Source organism: Ooceraea biroi, chromosome 1 (assembly GCF_003672135.1).
Source record: "Ooceraea biroi isolate clonal line C1 chromosome 1, Obir_v5.4, whole genome shotgun sequence".
In the NCBI taxonomy this organism is placed as follows: Eukaryota; Metazoa; Arthropoda; class Insecta; order Hymenoptera; family Formicidae; genus Ooceraea; species Ooceraea biroi.
In genome coordinates, this window is record NC_039506.1 from 1,588,657 (window position 1) to 1,606,695 (window position 18,039).

General features: G+C 37.2%; 1 protein-coding gene across 1 annotated transcript; it reads left to right on the forward strand.

Moving 5' to 3' along the window:
* Window positions 1-318: 318 nt before the first annotated feature.
* On the forward strand, window positions 319-3,943 carry LOC105280251 (YLP motif-containing protein 1). Its single transcript, XM_026969387.1, has 4 exons — window positions 319-475; window positions 977-1,372; window positions 1,755-1,897; window positions 2,151-3,943. The coding sequence occupies exons 1-4, from the start codon at window positions 319-321 to the stop codon at window positions 2,808-2,810; spliced, it is 1,356 nt and encodes a 451-aa protein (XP_026825188.1). The 3' UTR covers window positions 2,811-3,943.
* The last annotated feature ends 14,096 nt before the right edge of the window (window positions 3,944-18,039 follow it).

Consider the following 18,039-nt stretch of genomic DNA (forward strand, 5'->3'; position numbering starts at 1 on the left):
TTCCTGCGCAACAAGAAGAGGGTCCTACGCGGCGAACCGCCGCGTAATTGAGGTCCTGCGGTCCCTACGAGGTGCGGCGGTGGGGGCCGCCCTATGTAAAGCCCTGAAAGCGTCCAGGTCCAGCCCATCCAGCATCAGAACAGCGCGCGTCAGTGTCGATTATCGTTCAATTCGGATCATCCGCGAAAGAGGTATCCTTGAAGAGATACCCTCGGAAGAGAGGAATATTTGTTCCGGCAAAGGGTGCCGACCTTACCTGAAAGGAAAAAAAACAACGAGGAAGACGAAGAGTAAAACGAGGACAACGTCGAAAGGAAGATGAAAGCATCAAAAGTGACATGGATCTTCGTGATTCTTGCTCTAGGATTTGTCGACGCGGCCAGAAGGAGAGTCAGATCCACGACGGCGACAGCGGTAATGACGACGCCGGCGTCGTATGCCGGTAAGCATTTTGCATTCGTTGGGCGAACCGAAGGTCAGTGCCAACGACTTTCAGGGTCGAGAGTCTCGAGTTCCGCGAGAGAGGTTCCTATGTGACTGGTAACAATAACGTAGCGTTACGAGAGGTGTTACGTTAACGTAACGAGAGATGTTAACGTACGCAAACTGCTAACGTATCAAAAATATCTAAAAAGTATTATAATTTTTCATGTCTTTGTATCAGTTTTTAGAGATATTTTAATAATTTAAAAGAGCATTTTAAAAAGACTTAAAAGGACACTGTCAACGTCAAATGTAAAATTATTGATTTAACACGGCTTTTTTAAGAGTGGAATCATGTATGATATTTATTTAATTCTTACTTAAACAGAAATATTAATGTTTAATATAGATGAGAAATTTAAACAGAAAAATTTATTATTTATTATTAATTTCTAATATTCAATTCCAATTGCGCGCAAGCTAATATGAAATTGTTATTATTATTAGAGGATAATAAACTTTTATTCATTAGAACAACCAAATGAAATTCCAGAACTAGAGAACCCATGGAACAAATTTGACCTCCAGAAACTGGAGTCTCGCTTGAAGGCTCGCTGGAGCAATGCGAACAACACGTCGGAACGTTACGACGAGATCCTTCTCAGCAGACAATATCCCGGACTTCCAGAGAACCCAGGCGACACAAACGAGCTTCCAAGTCCCATTTCGCCGCCAGTGAAACCCATATTACCACCGCAACCTGCGCCAGGCTGCCTGGGCTTAAGAGGTCAATATCCAAGCCCGAAGAGTTGCGCCAATTATTTGAACTGCTGGGACGACGTGGTGGTCGAGCAGATCTGCCCGGCCGGGCTACTCTTCAATGATGTTACCGGCTACTGCGACTTCGACTACAACGTGAATTGCGGCAACAGACCGTCCGCCACGCCGAGTGAGTGTGATCGATAATTCATGCGGCGCGAATCGCCGATTCACGCAGTGATCACGACTTCGTTTGTTAGATCAGTGGTTCTCGAAGTGAGATTTATTATTAGATGAAGCAGCGTGGATTTCATCTTGGCTCAGTAATTATTTAAAATATCTATTAAAAATTTTCTATTATGCTTCCTATAAGTTATACAATAATGCATTTTTATGTAATCATTAAATTTTTTCATTTAAATGCCGTGATTAAAAATAATGGTTTATTTCTTCTTAATAGTGTAATTTATAATTAAATAACTGAATAACTTAATAGTTTAAATTTGCAACAATTTGTTTGATTAAAAATATACATTCGAGGAACAAATGTAATTAATGTGATTATTCGACAGAACCGCAGTTGCCACCAGGATCAAAAATCTGTCCGGATCCGAACGGGCGTTACAGAAGCTCGAGCAACTGTTCAGAATTCTATGTGTGTGTCGTAGGCAGGCCCATCAAATTCAACTGCTCTCGCGGTCTCGTTTACAATGATGTAAGAATTCATTTAAAAAAAAATTTGGTGTGAGCGGAATTTGAAGTCGTAGTATGACGCCATGATGTCATGATGCTAGTTATGGATGACATTTTGCAATTTTCTATATTTCAAAAAGTATTACTTAAAAGTAAATTACTTATTAAATTTAATCTCTACATATCATAAAAATAAAAACCGATTTTAGTTTTCATGATTATTTCCATTAAGAAACAGTGATAATACAACTTTCAACAGTCGTTTTATCTTCCAGATATTAAACGTATGCGACTATCCGTATAATGTGGATTGCAAGGGCGCAGCCACGCCAAAACCACCGAAACCTACACAACCGCCGACTCAACCTTCGCGTCCCCCATCGCGTCCCACCTATGCCCCACAACCACCCACTTATGCACCACAACCGTCGACTATCGCGCCTCAACCTCCAACTTATCAACCCCAACCTACTTATCAACCCCAACCTCCAACTTATCAACCTCAACCTCAACCTCCCAAACCACCGACCTACCAGCCGCAACCCTATCCACCACCATCCCCCTCGTATCCCAGTAATCCCTGGCTGAACAAAGTCGAACTCGATCCGTGGCATCAGCGACATCCAGCAAGCCAACTGGAGATTGACAAGGAGAAACACAAACAAGAAACGCTAGCTGATGATCAACTGTTTGGTCAGCCTGCGAACGTAACTGAAACATCCAGTTTAACGAACCCGTGGACCGTCTTTCAAGTGATACCGCCCGAGCTGATGAATGCCCCGTGTAACAATGGCGACATGCATCGACTCAACGACGCCTGTACCAACGTGGTGGTTTGTAGAAACAACAGGCCTCAGTTAATAAGGTGTTCGACAGGATTTTCATATGACAAGCCGTCGGACTCCTGCAGGCCTTTCAGCATTGCCAAATGGTGAGGCTTCCTTTGTTGTATAATAGTCTTCCTCACTTTTTAAATATATACATATTGAAAGAAACATGCGATATATGTTATAGATGTATGTATAGATTCTAGTGGAATGACTTAAGCTGAGAAAAGATACGTTTTTCTGTTCCAGCTAATCAAATGAATTCTTTGAAATTCATGCTTTCGCTAGGAAGGACGCGCATTGACTAAACTTCAATAAAATAATACTTTTACTAAATCAGCATGTTGATTATCATCTGTCAGTTGCTCATCAGTGCAATAATATTTAATTAAAGTTTTAAGCAATAACTAAAAGAAATTATTAGTAAGTAAATTTAAAGATAATTTCTCGATAATAATCCAAGAGAGTTTGATGAACAGACAGCAAGTAAAAAATTAATTATTTTCATTTAATTGAGTATCTTCTGCAATATACATATATTTACACTCACTCATAATATAGCATCTTGTAGAAAAGTAAAAGGGAACTTTTGATTGAAATCATAATCAGATCTGTAAATAAATATAAGCTAAAATTGTTATATGCTTTTCACATATTTTCCCAACTTCTTCAATTGGATTTGTAGATGAATATAAATGATTAAAGTAGTATCAAAAAATTTCGATAGAAGAATATGTTCTAATAAACATTAACAAAGAAACGATAGAAACAAATAAAATTAAGCAATTTGAAAAATTCGCCGGAAATTATTTTTATGAGAAATTCCCATTGCTGGTAAATGGTTAGCAGATGACATGCAATCCAGAAACTTTACATCAGAGGCACCAGATTGCAGCACACACTCTTCAGATTCTTCAGGTTCAAAAGCAAGAAGTTCGACCAATATATATATGAACAACCGGAGAACATGACCAAAGAACGGGAAGATAAGAGATGTATCCAATTAGAGATTGAAAAAATTATTATAGATAAATTGGAGCATGAATAATTCATACAAATGTTATCTCATAAGATGTATTGCTCATGATCAGTTGTGGCAACATCAAGGTGATCTATATAATTCTATATAATAGAGTGTTCCAGGAGAAAAAGTTAACATTCTCGGAAATGATAGTATCGGTCATTTTAAGCAAAAATGTATATACGAAAAAAAGAAAATAAAAAAGGTATATTGATATTAATGATGATACTATTAAGAATTTATTATAAACTGTAAGACATGTGTCATTTGAACAATAAATATTAGAAACAGTAGTATCTCTTTATCTTGTCAATAATTTTGTAACTGTACATTCAAATATAATAGCTCTATCTCAGAAACAAAAATTTGGAATAGGACATACGTTCATATGAACACTTTTGCTTAAAATAATCGATATCATCTCTCGGAATATTGACCTTTCTTGTTGAGACACTCTGTATATACTTTATATACATATATACACCGCATGTAATTGGGATACGTTTTTTTTTACCTCTGGAGAGAGTAACACGTTAACACGCATCTTTTTCAATTGCCTTGCAGACAGGCCTTTGGTTTCTCCGCAAAGCAATCTGTTGCGCCGTTAGCGGATTTATTGGATCGTAACTGTAATATCCTCGTTTAGCGGCAAGTAGCTCGTCCTAATTTTCACGCCTTCGTAAAGCCAAACCATTTCGTTGTTAATTATTTCACATAACGTGATTATTAACGTATGTTGGTTACGGTCAATTAAGAACTAAATGGCATGTTTCGCTTGAATCTACAATGATATGCTCACATCTTGATATGTTATGTCATTTAGTTCTTAATTATAAAATAACAATTTGGAGTTCGTATTTGTCCAGGCGTTGAAGTCTCCGGCATTGAAATTAACGACGTTACATTATCGAAATATCCGACATATAAATTTTTAAAACTTGGCTAGAAAATCTTTTAATATTTAAAAAGTTTCATACTTTATGTTTAAAACATGTGAATATCACTAAATACATTTTGTAGATTTCCAAAACTTGTATCGAAACTTCAATATGTGTGTGTGTGTGTGTGTGTGTGTGTGTGTGATAAGCACAAATTTAAAACGATACATGTATCAAATTACATCACAAATATAAATCAAATATGTCATTTAATTCTTACTTAATTATTGATATGTATGTTATTTGTAGTAATTACTGCGTATAAGACTTATTATATCATTAGTCATTATTTTACTAAATCATATTCAACGAATTTATATATCCTCATTAATTTGCAGCTTCGAACTGAGATTTCTATCATTCAATGCATTTCTCGTCTATCTCTTTCACCTCTATTATTCCTGACAACGCATTGTCGGGAGAAATGATGGCACGTAAAAGAAGAGACCAACCGCAGCGACCTTTTTCATGCCTTTTTCGCAATTGGAATTTCACGCTTGATCGCACATACGCATAGAAGAAATCGATTACAAAAAGTGCGTTGCTAAAGAGAAAGGGATAAAGGACACTAGAAAGAAGAAAATTTCTTTTATATATCTCAAGAAATTTTTCAATTATCAATCCACACACTTATCGCATGTGCTGAATGAGTTATAAAACTGAAGCATGTCATTGGTCACTATGTAACAATTATATAAACAAATGACTATATAATCACGCAACAATGTTATATAAGAGCAACGCCAAACGGCTGTAATATAATGATCATATAACAGTCGTAAGATTACGCGTCAATCATGTAAATGTGTAAATAATGACAGTGTGAAATTTTTATCGCCTACGTTTTCATTTTATCAAGAATAGATTTCATGATACTGTGCATAATGTGAAAATGGCAAAAGCAACAGAAAGTATATTGTAGTAATTGTCGAACGAAAGCTAATATCGCCTTGCTCTTTAACGAAGAAAGTGTTTCGATTAAACCGGATGTTTTGACCGAGCAGAATTCGAGAAATCGTTTAGAAACGAACGAATTGCGTATCGAAAGTAGCAGTCGGGGAGACGCCTCTCGTACGTTTCACTTGGTCTCGCTGGCGCAAAACTTGATAATTACGTAATAATACGCGACGTTATGTCGGATATGAAGCGGCAAAAGGTCCCGGTAAAATGTGAAAAGCGTAGCAAATCAGTGGCAAAGTGGGGAAGTCATCGAATATGCGGCCGAACGCCGGGAATGCGATTAAATCATTACAATTTTGAAAGGAAAATCTTTCATCGTGAAAATCGCTGCGTTTAATTAGAATAGCAAAAGTAACTTGTTAATTTTTGAAAGTCAAAATTTGAAGAGATAGAACACAAAGATAGCTTTATTCATTAATTCTCTCTCTCTCTCTCTCTCTCTCTCTCTATTCCAATTATTAACTGTGATTAATACTCATTATATCAAGTAACATTATTTTTTAAATTATGTTTTTTAAATGTGTAATAATTATTTTATTTAAATGCGGGGATGTTGAGAAATTTGATTAGTCCCTGTATGCGACGTGAGGGCAAAGAAATATCACTTTCCCGTTGCTTTCTTGCTGTTTTCCTGCTGCCACGCCCGATTACCGTGTTTCTAGAGATGAAGAAAACGCTCGATGTCAAGCGTGATGAATATAAAGCGAAAGAACTGCTGTAGGAACGAAGCAGGATCGCTTAACTATGCTTAAATATACATTTTTGTCTTTGTTACACAAAATTCTTGCATAATTTGCGGCCAACCGATGGGATGGTAAAATAAATAGAATTAAAAACGAACGGTAATGCATTTGCCAAAAGTTACGCGAAACGATCGCGATAATGATTCGTGACAAGAAAGGTGAAGAGAAATACTCATGTAATTCCTGTTTATTACAGAAGGTTCGCCGGGTCGAGAAAGGTATTCGCGAGTTGGCCGCACGACCACGGCGGCCTCGACCTTTCCGGAAAAGCTTAGAAATTGCAGTCAACGAGCCCTATGATTAGGCACGCGTGAAAGATCAACGATGGACGCCCGCCGCTCAATTTAATAACACTCACACACAGGTTTAGTTTTTGTTTTCTTTCCTTTTTAGTCTTTTCTACAAAAATTTAGAAATATCGAAATAAAAATAATATTAATGCTAAAAATATTTAAAATATTATAAAGTTATTATTAAAGAGAAAAAATAGAATTTAATTTGATAATCTAATTTATAATTAATTTTAAATTGATTTTATAATGTTTTATTTCAATAATAAGAAGAAATAATTAACAATTTAATTAAAAGATTTAATTATCAGTAGAAGTTGACGACAGTATAATAGATCACGCGATTATTTTATATGACAACCGATTACAAACAAAGAATTAGCCCTCCAGGTTAATAGGTCTGCCAGAAAATCAACGTGCGTTGTTACGAAATTTCCGTCGCGAGGAATCGCCTTTCTCTCGCCTTAATGACTTCAAAAGGACAATGTCCTTTCAGTGGTTGAGTTGCAAGGCAATGTATCGTTAAATGTTAACGTGGTTTGCAACATTTTCGTAAGCCATTACATAGAATGATCACTACTAGAATCTTGGAACTTGATGTTGCAAATAAAAGAAATTTAAAATAATGAATAGAAAACAGTTGAGAATATTTATCACAAAATCATTATTTAGGGAGATTTAGCTACAAGAATATCTTTTTATTTAAATGACGAAATGAGACAATCAAGAAAACAATTTCAGCGAAAGATCTCGATAAACTTTCCATTCAGATTTTTGAATCGATAATTGCGATCGCGCTTTTCGCAACTGTAGAATTTATTTTATTTATACGTCGCAAGATTGGTGCAATAAATAGAACATTATGCAAGTTCTCGATGGACAGGTAGTACACGATGTCGACGAAAAATCTTACGTCGTCGTGTGCCGGGCATAACGTAATGAGACCTACTACGCAAAATTTTCACGTATTCACGCGTGAAACGCGTAGTACGATGATGTTGTCAAAATATTATATTATATTTCTTGCCTGGACGAGACTTACTGTCTTTCAGAATGCTAAAATATCCACATTCCATAATATAATGGAATAATATATTATAATGTGCGCGCACATGGCACTTAGATACACTGCATCTCGATACGATTTATGTAAAATGTACTCATTTAAACTGTAAATTAATAATTTCCGTAAGATCAAATTAATGAATCGTAAATCCGTGATAATAGCTATCGTATATAAATATCAAACGATAGTTTTACTCATAATTAATTTTTTCGGTTATTTGTAGTTAATTCTGTCGAAATTATATCTTTCTCATTAGGTATCAGAAGTCAAGAAAATTCTGCTTAAAGATGATTATATGCATGTGCGATACTATTCGAGGCAATGAATAATAAGCAGGAGGAATCTGGAGGAGGCATTCCCGGTCTATACGTTTCGTCACTGCGTTCCGCAATTTTTTGCATCGCCAGGGAAGGTCCTCTAGGTGTGACTCGAATTCTTCGACCTGTCTCTTTCTGTCTACGTCACGCATCGTTACTTTCCCTGCAGGTCGATTGCATCCAAGAGACAGAGAACGCCTATTATTCGTATTGCAATACAAGTGAGTATGCATCTTCATAAATACGCGATCTGCGAGTAAGAGCGAAGTGCAAAAGGTGACGAATGCACTCTCGAAAGGTGCATTGCTCGGGATAAAGCTACTAAACACACGTTATAATACTTTATTAGTAACACATTTCCTTTAAATATAAAATCCTTTTTTTATCAATCTTTTCAATATAAAATAAAATGGCATCTTCAATAAGTAAATGGAATATCAACAAAACACAAATCGATATATACATATATATTCTACAACCTATTAATAAAATGTCTTGTTTCGAGTTAAGAATAAAATGTAAAATCTTTTTTTCAGCAAAATAGTTATAATTCGTATTTTATTTCATCAACGAATTCATATTTGCATAATCCTTATATTTTTAACTTTTCTAAAAATTCTTATTATGCTAAAAATCTTTCCCTTTATATATCCATAAATCGAGACGTCAAGATGGATCACTTCTCGGTTCCCAACCTACTTAATCCGAAGGTGCAACTGGGTCACCTTGCCTTGGGAGATTTTGCAACTCCGGTAAGCAGATAAGTGTTCAAAGGATCGAAACAAGGGGCGAAACACGGCCTGAAAATCCGGTTTGGGGAAAATAACGACGCGCCGGAGGAGACCTCGAGGAGACCCGGGGGCTGGGTTTTTGTACAGCAATGGATGCAAGCCACCTTCTCGCAGACTTCTCGGAACGCATAACCGTCCTCGACGCGGATAATTTTAGACTCGTGAAAGAGCGGCGTCGCGAAATATCGCCAGGAAGAGAGCTATAATGCGATAATGCATTTCGGCGATGTCGATGGCGCGAGACGAGAGAGATGATTCAGGGAAATAAAGCGAATCCTTCCTTTAGCCTTCCTTCAAGATAAAACCTTTATGAGGAAGCTCTTTTAATGATCTCCGTAATTATACCTTTAAAAGATATAAAGGAATATGAATGAGTAGATACTTATGCAACGTTTTATTAAATTTCAGCGAATTGAGCGAAATTTGTGCGACCTTTAACACCTGAACATCTCGTTGCCCTAAATTTGAAGATCAAGCAGCGGATGAAGACTCTGCGATTACAGTCTCGCTTAAATGGCATCGATCATCCTAATGCGTTCCAGCTGTCAGAAGGTAAATTACGCAAAGGCACGTTGTACTCTCGCCGCGCCCAACGTTTCGCTCTGTCGCCCTCTCTCGCTCACTTTCTCTCTCTCTCTCTCTCTCTCTCTCTCTCTCTCTCTCTCTCTCTCTTCTTGTCGAGGAACGTGTGCGCGTGCACATATTCGCGGTAAAGTTAAACCCCGGTGACATTTTGGACGACTTTCACTGGTACGGGCCCGGTTGCGGGAAGGCTGCTTTCTTCGTCTTTTCATCGTCGTCGTTGTCGTCTCGCGTTGGCATTCAGGGCGCGGTTCGCTATCATCGCGTAAGTCTGATCCAAATCGGTACTTACTACTTACGCGCAGCATCCGAGCGATTCCCGGGATTCTCATTGCACGACCGTGACCTGAATTCCACGTCGAAGGAAAGGGGATTATCGAAACTACCGAGCACGAAGATCGAGACAGATGGCAATTGAGACCGCAAAATTAGAGCTGTCTCGCAAAATATAATACGTAAAGAAAAGATGAATAAATCCATAATGGCAATTTCTATTAAAATATTTAATTTGTGTATATACATTTTCTTGATAGAAATTTATCTCAAAAAGAATATTCCAGTCTGGAGCAACTCACATGGAGCTCGTGTGTCACTGCGATGGTTCAATCGCATTGAAATGTTGAGAATCATTCTTTAGCAATCCACGGTAGAAGATAGAAGTTTACGCTGCACGTCCTCGGTTCGCAATATTATTTCTAAGCATCGCGATCGGGCGGCGTCACGGAGAAAGTGAGAAATACGCGCAAAAATAAGAACAACAACGCGGTACATAGACCTCTCCACCTATGTAAATGCATTCCCGGCGCTCGCATTTCCTTCGAGATTTTCCTTTTATTTTTCTCACCGCGCGTTATTACGTGCCGTGTGCAAGGAAGTGTATTCTATCTCGTTGCTTCGAAGCAATGAGGAAAGCAGTGATAAATAATTATCACGAAATTATGCAATATTCATTCTGAGAAACACGTTATTAATGAAATTCAATTAGCAATTCAATTCTAGCAATCAATAAATGTAAAATATCAAATTGCCTCTTCCTATGAATGGAAAATGAAATTGAGGAATAACCAGAATCCCGAAAGAACGTTATACACAATTGCAATTATTGAATAAGTTAGATTTGTACGCTCGTGGATTTTAATATCGCATGCAATTTCCAAGAAAATTAGAAGAAATTGGAGAATTCTCGCTCATGGTTCGTGTAACATACGATCGCGGAAGAACTCGTCTCGTCGAAGCGTTACGAGCAAACTCGTCCGCGTGCATAGTTATGTCCGTGCTCGCTCGCGCGTGAACATTCGCGCGCGTGTCCGTCCGGGATCCGTGTGTGATTCTTTATAGCTACATTGCGAACGCCTGCAAGGATCAGGTGAGACCACTTGCAAATGTCACGAAAAGACTAAGAAGACATGTCTGAAGATCTTTCAGGTATTAGGGTAATTCCGGGATAGATAACCATCGATTTTTTAGTTGCTGAAAACATATCCTGTTTTTCAATAAAAACATGGTGAAAAAATAACCGGGAAAGACCATAAAGTACAAAGGTAGTTCAGCAGTTTTTAAATTAACGTAAAAGTAAACAAAAAAGGAGAAAAAAATGTTCTAAGACTAAAAATAGCCTGAAATAAAATACACTTGTTGTTGGAAAAAAGATTTTAATAAAAATTATATTAATAGTGTCTTTTTCTTTTCATTTTTACGGGTATTACGGGTTTTAGATATTTGTTCAGCATCTGAGAAGAAGAGAGAACTTTTGTAGAAAAATATAATAGCGATTCCACGGGTGTGACCAACTATTTCGGAGCTGCTATAGCCATCTCTCCCGATCATCTAAGAGAGATAATCAATAGCATTTCATAAAACATGATGGGAATGGAAATTGTACAACGTCAGCTATGAGAGCTCTAAATAAATCTAAAATCTTGGTGTCTGTAAGTTTATGTCAGATATTTCTAATACTTACGTGGAAATAGTAACGTACGAAACAATTTTCAGCGGACACTCCTGTTGCAAACACAACTAAAGTTCACCACAGACTGAGCGATAATAATAACAAAATTAGAGCGATTAGTCATCTGTGCCAAGTGGCCATTTATCTCGGAATTATCCTAAATGATAAATCAAAAACCAAAATTTTCTGAATCTCAGTGCTGAACATCCAAATTCAATTAATCAAATTAAAAATATAGTCACCCAATTAGAACATTATAATGAAATAATAATAAATTAATCGACAAAAATGTACAATAGATAGATAAGATAAATAAGACCCTAAGGAGAAACAGAAGATACAAAAAGAAGAAAAAGAATCTTTTGTTACGCTTTGACGAGACGAGTTCTTCCGTGATCGTACGTTGCACAAATCATGAGCGAGAATTCTCCAATTTCTTCTAATTTTCTTGGAAATTATATGCGATATTAAAGTTGTTGAGGTGATTTTGCGTTGAATACGGGAATGGCCATCGGCAAACAATGTTACCGGCCGGCCAGTCACAGTCGGGATCGAGGAGATAGCTGCGGAACACGTAGGGTGCAGCGGCGAGAAGTGGTTCTCCTTGGGCTTTGGTGCCGCATTCCGACTCGCATGCATCTCCTCTCCCGACGGCGGCTTTTTTCCGCACCGCAATTGGCTACGTGGGCGACGGAAAACGGCGCGTTACGGATCCGTCCCGAGCGCGTTACCGCTAATCGTAAATGCGTGGCATTAAACCCCGAGTGATGACGTGTCTACCGGCGGGTTACATTTATGGTCGTTCGAATATGAATGAGACATCCACACAGGCCAACAATGAAGATTTACTTTGAGAGAAATGAAAATGCAGTATCATAAAAGTTTCGACAATTTTTCTTGATGCCTGCACATTACACGTACATGTGTCCAATTTGCCAAATTTCTTCTTTCCAACATGTTGAAGAAAAAAAATCAGATTAGATTTCGCGCGGCGTCGCTTTTTAGAACTTTAATTTCTTCTCATTCACGTATTCGCTATGCAAAACTTGCTATGCGGGAAAACATAAATTTCGTGCGCAACTACTAAAGTAAAATTCTCGAAGTCGTGTTATCAATGTAATCAATATAATATAGAATTTTATGTTGCTATTCACATTTTTCTCCGATGAAATGTATTGATAAGTACTAGTGAAGTATAAATTGCAATTTTTCAGAGAGATTAAATTTTCTTGATCCTGAAGTGATCGAATGCGGTATCCTTACGTGGACTCGTGGGCAATAGGATCGAAAGGAGACGAAGAGACGTAACCCCGAAAACAACGGGCGAAATCTCGGTTCCATGCTGAATGCAATGAGGGAGATTGCGGCACGAACGACGATAGGCTGATGTGAAGAATCCTCCTTTCCATTTGGAAGACGTCTGATGTTACCCGCACATGAGATCTAACGGTTTCACGACACGTGATACGTTCGCACGCCTCGCGTGCACGTAAACGGTATTCCACAGCTCATGAAATTTCAAACCTGATGACAGATCCTCTCAAAACTTTATAATCAATCTCAAAAATACTTTATACTTTCAGACACAATCACGAGATGAGTGCTGCTAATTTAAAGATGCCGAGTTGAGGTTGAGAAAGATATTTTAGCATACGCAGGAACAATAGGCGATGTGTCAATCTTCGGCGCAAGACAGTCTGCCTATTCCTCGCATATGAAGAAAAACTGACAAAATGGAAGAAGACGGAATCCGAAAACTGAGCGGCATTTAAAAGCGCAATGTAACGTCGCAACATCAAGAAAGAGAGAAAACCGCTCTGGAGAGCGCGCCGCGGAATAAAAGAGTCGCGAATTCACGCGAAAGGGAAAATACAGATCGACAAAAGAACACAGACATCTGGTTGAATTCGAAATGGCATGTCGCACTTTCTTCGGAACGCCGGTCACCAACGACGTCAACCTCGCACAAGCACGCTGTTCGACAAGTTAATAAATCAATTTCGGAGAAACTCAAACTTTTCGTCATATCGAAAGAGTATTAATAAAAATGGATTGCGAGATAGAGACTTTTAATAGAATATTTAAGCATTTTCGTAATCCAATTATAATAATAATAGCATTAGGGACAGATCTTGTAATAAAATGTAAATGTAAATTACGTAATTCTCTATGTAAATGTTTTACGATATTGATAAATTCAGTTCTTATAAGAAAATCTATTTTTTAGTATTTTTGATACACTGTAACATAAGAAAATTATACTTTTTATAAGAGAGCTGAATTTACAAAAACTGTGCAATGTATCATTTTTGTTATTTATGAAACTAAGAAACAGAATTATGTCTCTTGCTCGTCAAGAAAGTGTGCTTGGAAGCGCAAATGAATTCAGGATGAAAATACGATGGGACCTTGAAGTCGTGGCGGCGGATATGGAAATCTCATCATATGGAAGATCTAGCCCGATCAACGTCGGCGGTGTGAAGGAAACACGAAATAGGGAATGCAAGTCGCGTGCACGAGGAGGAGCAGCCGACTCGCCGGCTGATTGGCATTCACGATGCATCGCGCACATATCTTACCACGACACCCAGGAGACAAAACGCATAGAACGTATGCTCGATGAAGGTGTCAACAACCTCTCGTGGCACTCTTCTCCACCTGCGATTTTTTTCCACCTCCCACACCTCATCGTCGCCTCGACTCCTCCGCACTGCGATTCGCTCAACGACGAGCTCCTTTTAGGCATAGGTATGGCAAGCGCATAATCGATCGGTAAGAAGAAAAAAATTAATTGATTTTTTTATGAATCAAATGAGGTCATTAATGTTCATCGTTAGGAGAGTGCATACATCAAAGCGCGTGTTGATCTGATTATTATAAAAGAAAATTGATTTTTTCATATTTTTCATGAATTGTCAAGAAGAATAGTAATTATCTTATTTTTTACATAAAATTTGTTAACCTATACAGAATTATAAGTTCGTTACTGTGTTGTAATAAAGTTTTTAATACTGTTTTTAGTAAATTTTAGTTAAATTAAGATTATTTTTAATCTTGAAAACATAAATTTGTATATTGGTAAGCGTATTTCGAAACTTACATAATCCTTGTAAGAAATTATGCAACATAAAAACACAGAAACGATTCTTCTCATGCATAAAACAACTCATCCGGATTTATGAATATCTCAAAAAAACGGACAGTAAATTACACAATTTGTTATTCGCATGGAACAACACTCACGTTCATATGCTAAAGTTCATGTCTGCGCCACTATAATAAAGTTCAACTGATCGAATGTCACGATATTTGCACTTTTTGCATTTCTTTAAGAATCTTTGGCTAAAATTTTCTATCGAAATAAGTTGTAAAATTTCAGAAAAGTCAAATATCTTGTTTATTTGCAAAAATATACACAACATTAATTTATCGAAATTAATTCTTCGACCCACAATCTAGAATCTAGATTATCGTTATTTCAATGTCCTCTGATTTAACTTTATTAATGAGAATCAATTTAAATCATAATTGCTATATTGCATAAGATCTCGTTCATCTCTTCAACATTCTTCGACCTAATTTTCCACCTGAAGCTACCATTGCCTTTCACAATCTCCATATTCGTCAACTAAACATTCGTAAAATTAATTAAAAGCCGTTATTTCGTTTAAAAAATCCTATCATTCTGTTAACATTTTTCATCTGATTTTATCGATCAAAACTAGTTTAACCTCTATTTTTTTACCCAGAAACTTTCGCCCGCTTTTCAACAGTTTTTTAATATAATTTCAAAATATTCAGCTATAATATATATAATTTCCTAAACGTAAAAGCTTTACAATATCGCACCCTACTGTAATATTTCTCTAAAAGGCTCTAACTTTTCGCAAATTTTGCGAAAACTATTTTAATACATAACAAATCTTACAGTTGCAATTTTCATCAATGGATCCCATCAAAATTGCTCTAAACTGTCTCATTGATTAGTCGCTTGCAGCACTTTTCGGTCGTTCGCGATCCGCAGGGCGCAGGCGCGGATGCTGCGGAGGATCCGTCGAAAGCGAGGAGCGCCACACTTTCACTCCCGCGTGCGCGATATGCCGCAGCAGATTCCAGTAGATAAAATCGCGACGCCGAACGAGTCTCAAACGTTGGCAAAAGCCTCCGACGCGATCGACCATCCTCCTCTCCTTCGCAATGACGCTATTATGCAAGCTGCGAGATGTTACCTCGTGTTACCAGAAGCTGCCGACGTACAGAGCGCGAAATCGTTAATAACAGAGGATGAATGTTCGGAAATTGAATTTCACGCTGCGTTGGAGAAGAAAGGAGCGATATTTCGTGGTTCGAGATTGCAAAGCCACGGAGATTTAATGATCCTGTGGTCTTTATTGATATCTTCTGTATGTCTCTAGCTAGAAGAAAATATATGTTTACAAGAAAGTTTAACAAAAGTTTGAAGAATATGTAATACGATTACGGAATAAGAAGATTACAGGAAGCAATAAGACGGAGATATTCTTGACTACTGAAGAAAGGAACTTTTGTAAACGCGTCGATGTATTTTTAACGAGGTAAATAACTCATTAATCAATTCCCGATTTAAGTGGCGTTCTCTCATTTCACAATTATAATTATGTGATTAACGATCTGTTCTATTATCACTCATTGTCAGTCCTGTTTTTGTACGAGGAACACCTGTCGGACTTTTAATGAAATTCCTTCGACGAAACGAGAGAAGGATAACTCGCGAGAAGGAAAGAAATAAATGCGGCGACCACGTATGGAATGATCCTGCGGAAGGACGACGGGCCTCGCTCGAAAGAGGCCATCGAGCCGAATATTAATCACACCTCGAGGCGTGGCATACACATCCTTGGCACGTTGAACACGTAATGCCGATCAGTATACCGCAATAATGCACCGTACACGACGCAACGTTACCGTTATCCGGAAAGGGATCGCCTTTTTCGTCGTCGAGCCATTTTGGTCATGGCCCACTGATGTTTATCTTAAAAATATAATTTTCTTCCAAATATATTATATTGTGTCTTGTTTATTAAACAAGATTAAATGATTCGCGCGATGTAACGGTATATCTTAATAAAATTCAATAGTTTATAGTTTAATATCATAGAAATCGCGATTCGATGTCTAACAATAAATAGATTTGCTGTGAAAAAGGGAAAAAAGTCGATAATATGACCTGAATATTTGCAAGATCAACGAAGCAAGTAGTCGTTAACTCGACAATAAAATATTGTTTACAATTCGTAGGACGTGAAAGTTATCATTGCAGAAATTCACTAGAACGACTAGAAATAAGATCGCTTTTACCGGAAGTGCAGCGATGATAACGTGCGCACGAGAAATGTACGGAATGCATGGCATGCAGCAGATATCACATCGTTCGTTACCGATATTCTCAGTCGGACTATCATCAAATCGAATTTTTCGATTAACAAAAAACAAAATAATGTAAGTAAAATAATGATACAGAATCAATGTCGGTAGATAAAAATTGAATTATACGTCGGTAAACGTAAATAACGCTTGTTTGCATTAAATTAAATATTATGTTGATATCAAAAAGATGTAACATATTTAATATAATATTAACCAACGTATATTTTATGATCATGATAATTATTTCGTTAATGCCATTATATTTTTATTTAAACCATAAAACACAAATCACGCATATATTAGCGCAAATATAAAAATATTAATTTTTCAATAACTCGTGTCTTTTGCTAATATAATATTAATTACAGCGAGATATACACGTATAAGAAATCACACGATAGCGTCCGTACTTATTAGATTCAATAGCCAGTAGCCAGCTATTCATCGAACGTACTTATAAATCTTGCGCACGGTCGTTACCTCACTTGAACAAGCGGCGGCGGTGGCGATGCGATTTATTCGAGAAACTGGATTAAACGGAGCGAGAAAGTTCCGTTGTCGTCGACGTCGAAAGCGTCTTGCATTAACATGCGTGTCCGCCTTGGATCGAAATCGTCCTTGGTCCCGAGAAGAAATACACAGGTCGTTTCTCGTCAAATCTCGAGAGAACGTTTCCATTGATCTATTGCATATTCGAGGCATGAGGAATAAAAATCTAAACTTCCACGAAATCGAAATGTTTACATATATATTCGATTTCTAATTGCATAGAATAAACGTAACTTATTTAATCTACTAAAATAAAATTAAAAATTGAATAACATATTATTATTACACTGAATTTTTAGCACAAATTGTATGCTATCATAGAGACTTTGTAGATAAGTGTTGCTCTTTTATTTCGCACATTCCAGCATTTGTCTAGTTTCTTTCTTCCAATCTGAAGACTTTCTTGCGTGACGAAATAACTTGTCGATTGTCGCGAGAAATGGCGAAATGCGTTGCAAAACCTGTGCAACTTTCTTACGTGACGAATCGTAATAGCTGTTGGAAACGTAAACGGATGATACGAGATTTGATACAATCTATCAATGCGTGATTCAATATATCAATATATCAATATGGCATTTGCGACAATTCGCGAGATAACAAAAGCTGAAGTGTCGAAGTAGAAAGAACAAATCTGTGCAAATCCCGCAAATATACATTTTGGAAAATCTATCGCACGGAAGACAAAAATACTTGGAGTTTCCTTTACTGGATATCAACGATATC

Bases quoted from the DNA above. Each gene is read 5' to 3' on its own strand.
- LOC105280251 (XM_026969387.1), top strand. From the start codon at position 319: ATGAAAGCATCAAAAGTGACATGGATCTTCGTGATTCTTGCTCTAGGA. The intron at 476-976 runs GTCAGTGCCAAC...ATGAAATTCCAG, and splicing joins ATTCGTTGGGCGAACCGAAG to AACTAGAGAACCCATGGAAC. The intron at 1,373-1,754 runs GTGAGTGTGATC...ATTATTCGACAG, and splicing joins CAGACCGTCCGCCACGCCGA to AACCGCAGTTGCCACCAGGA.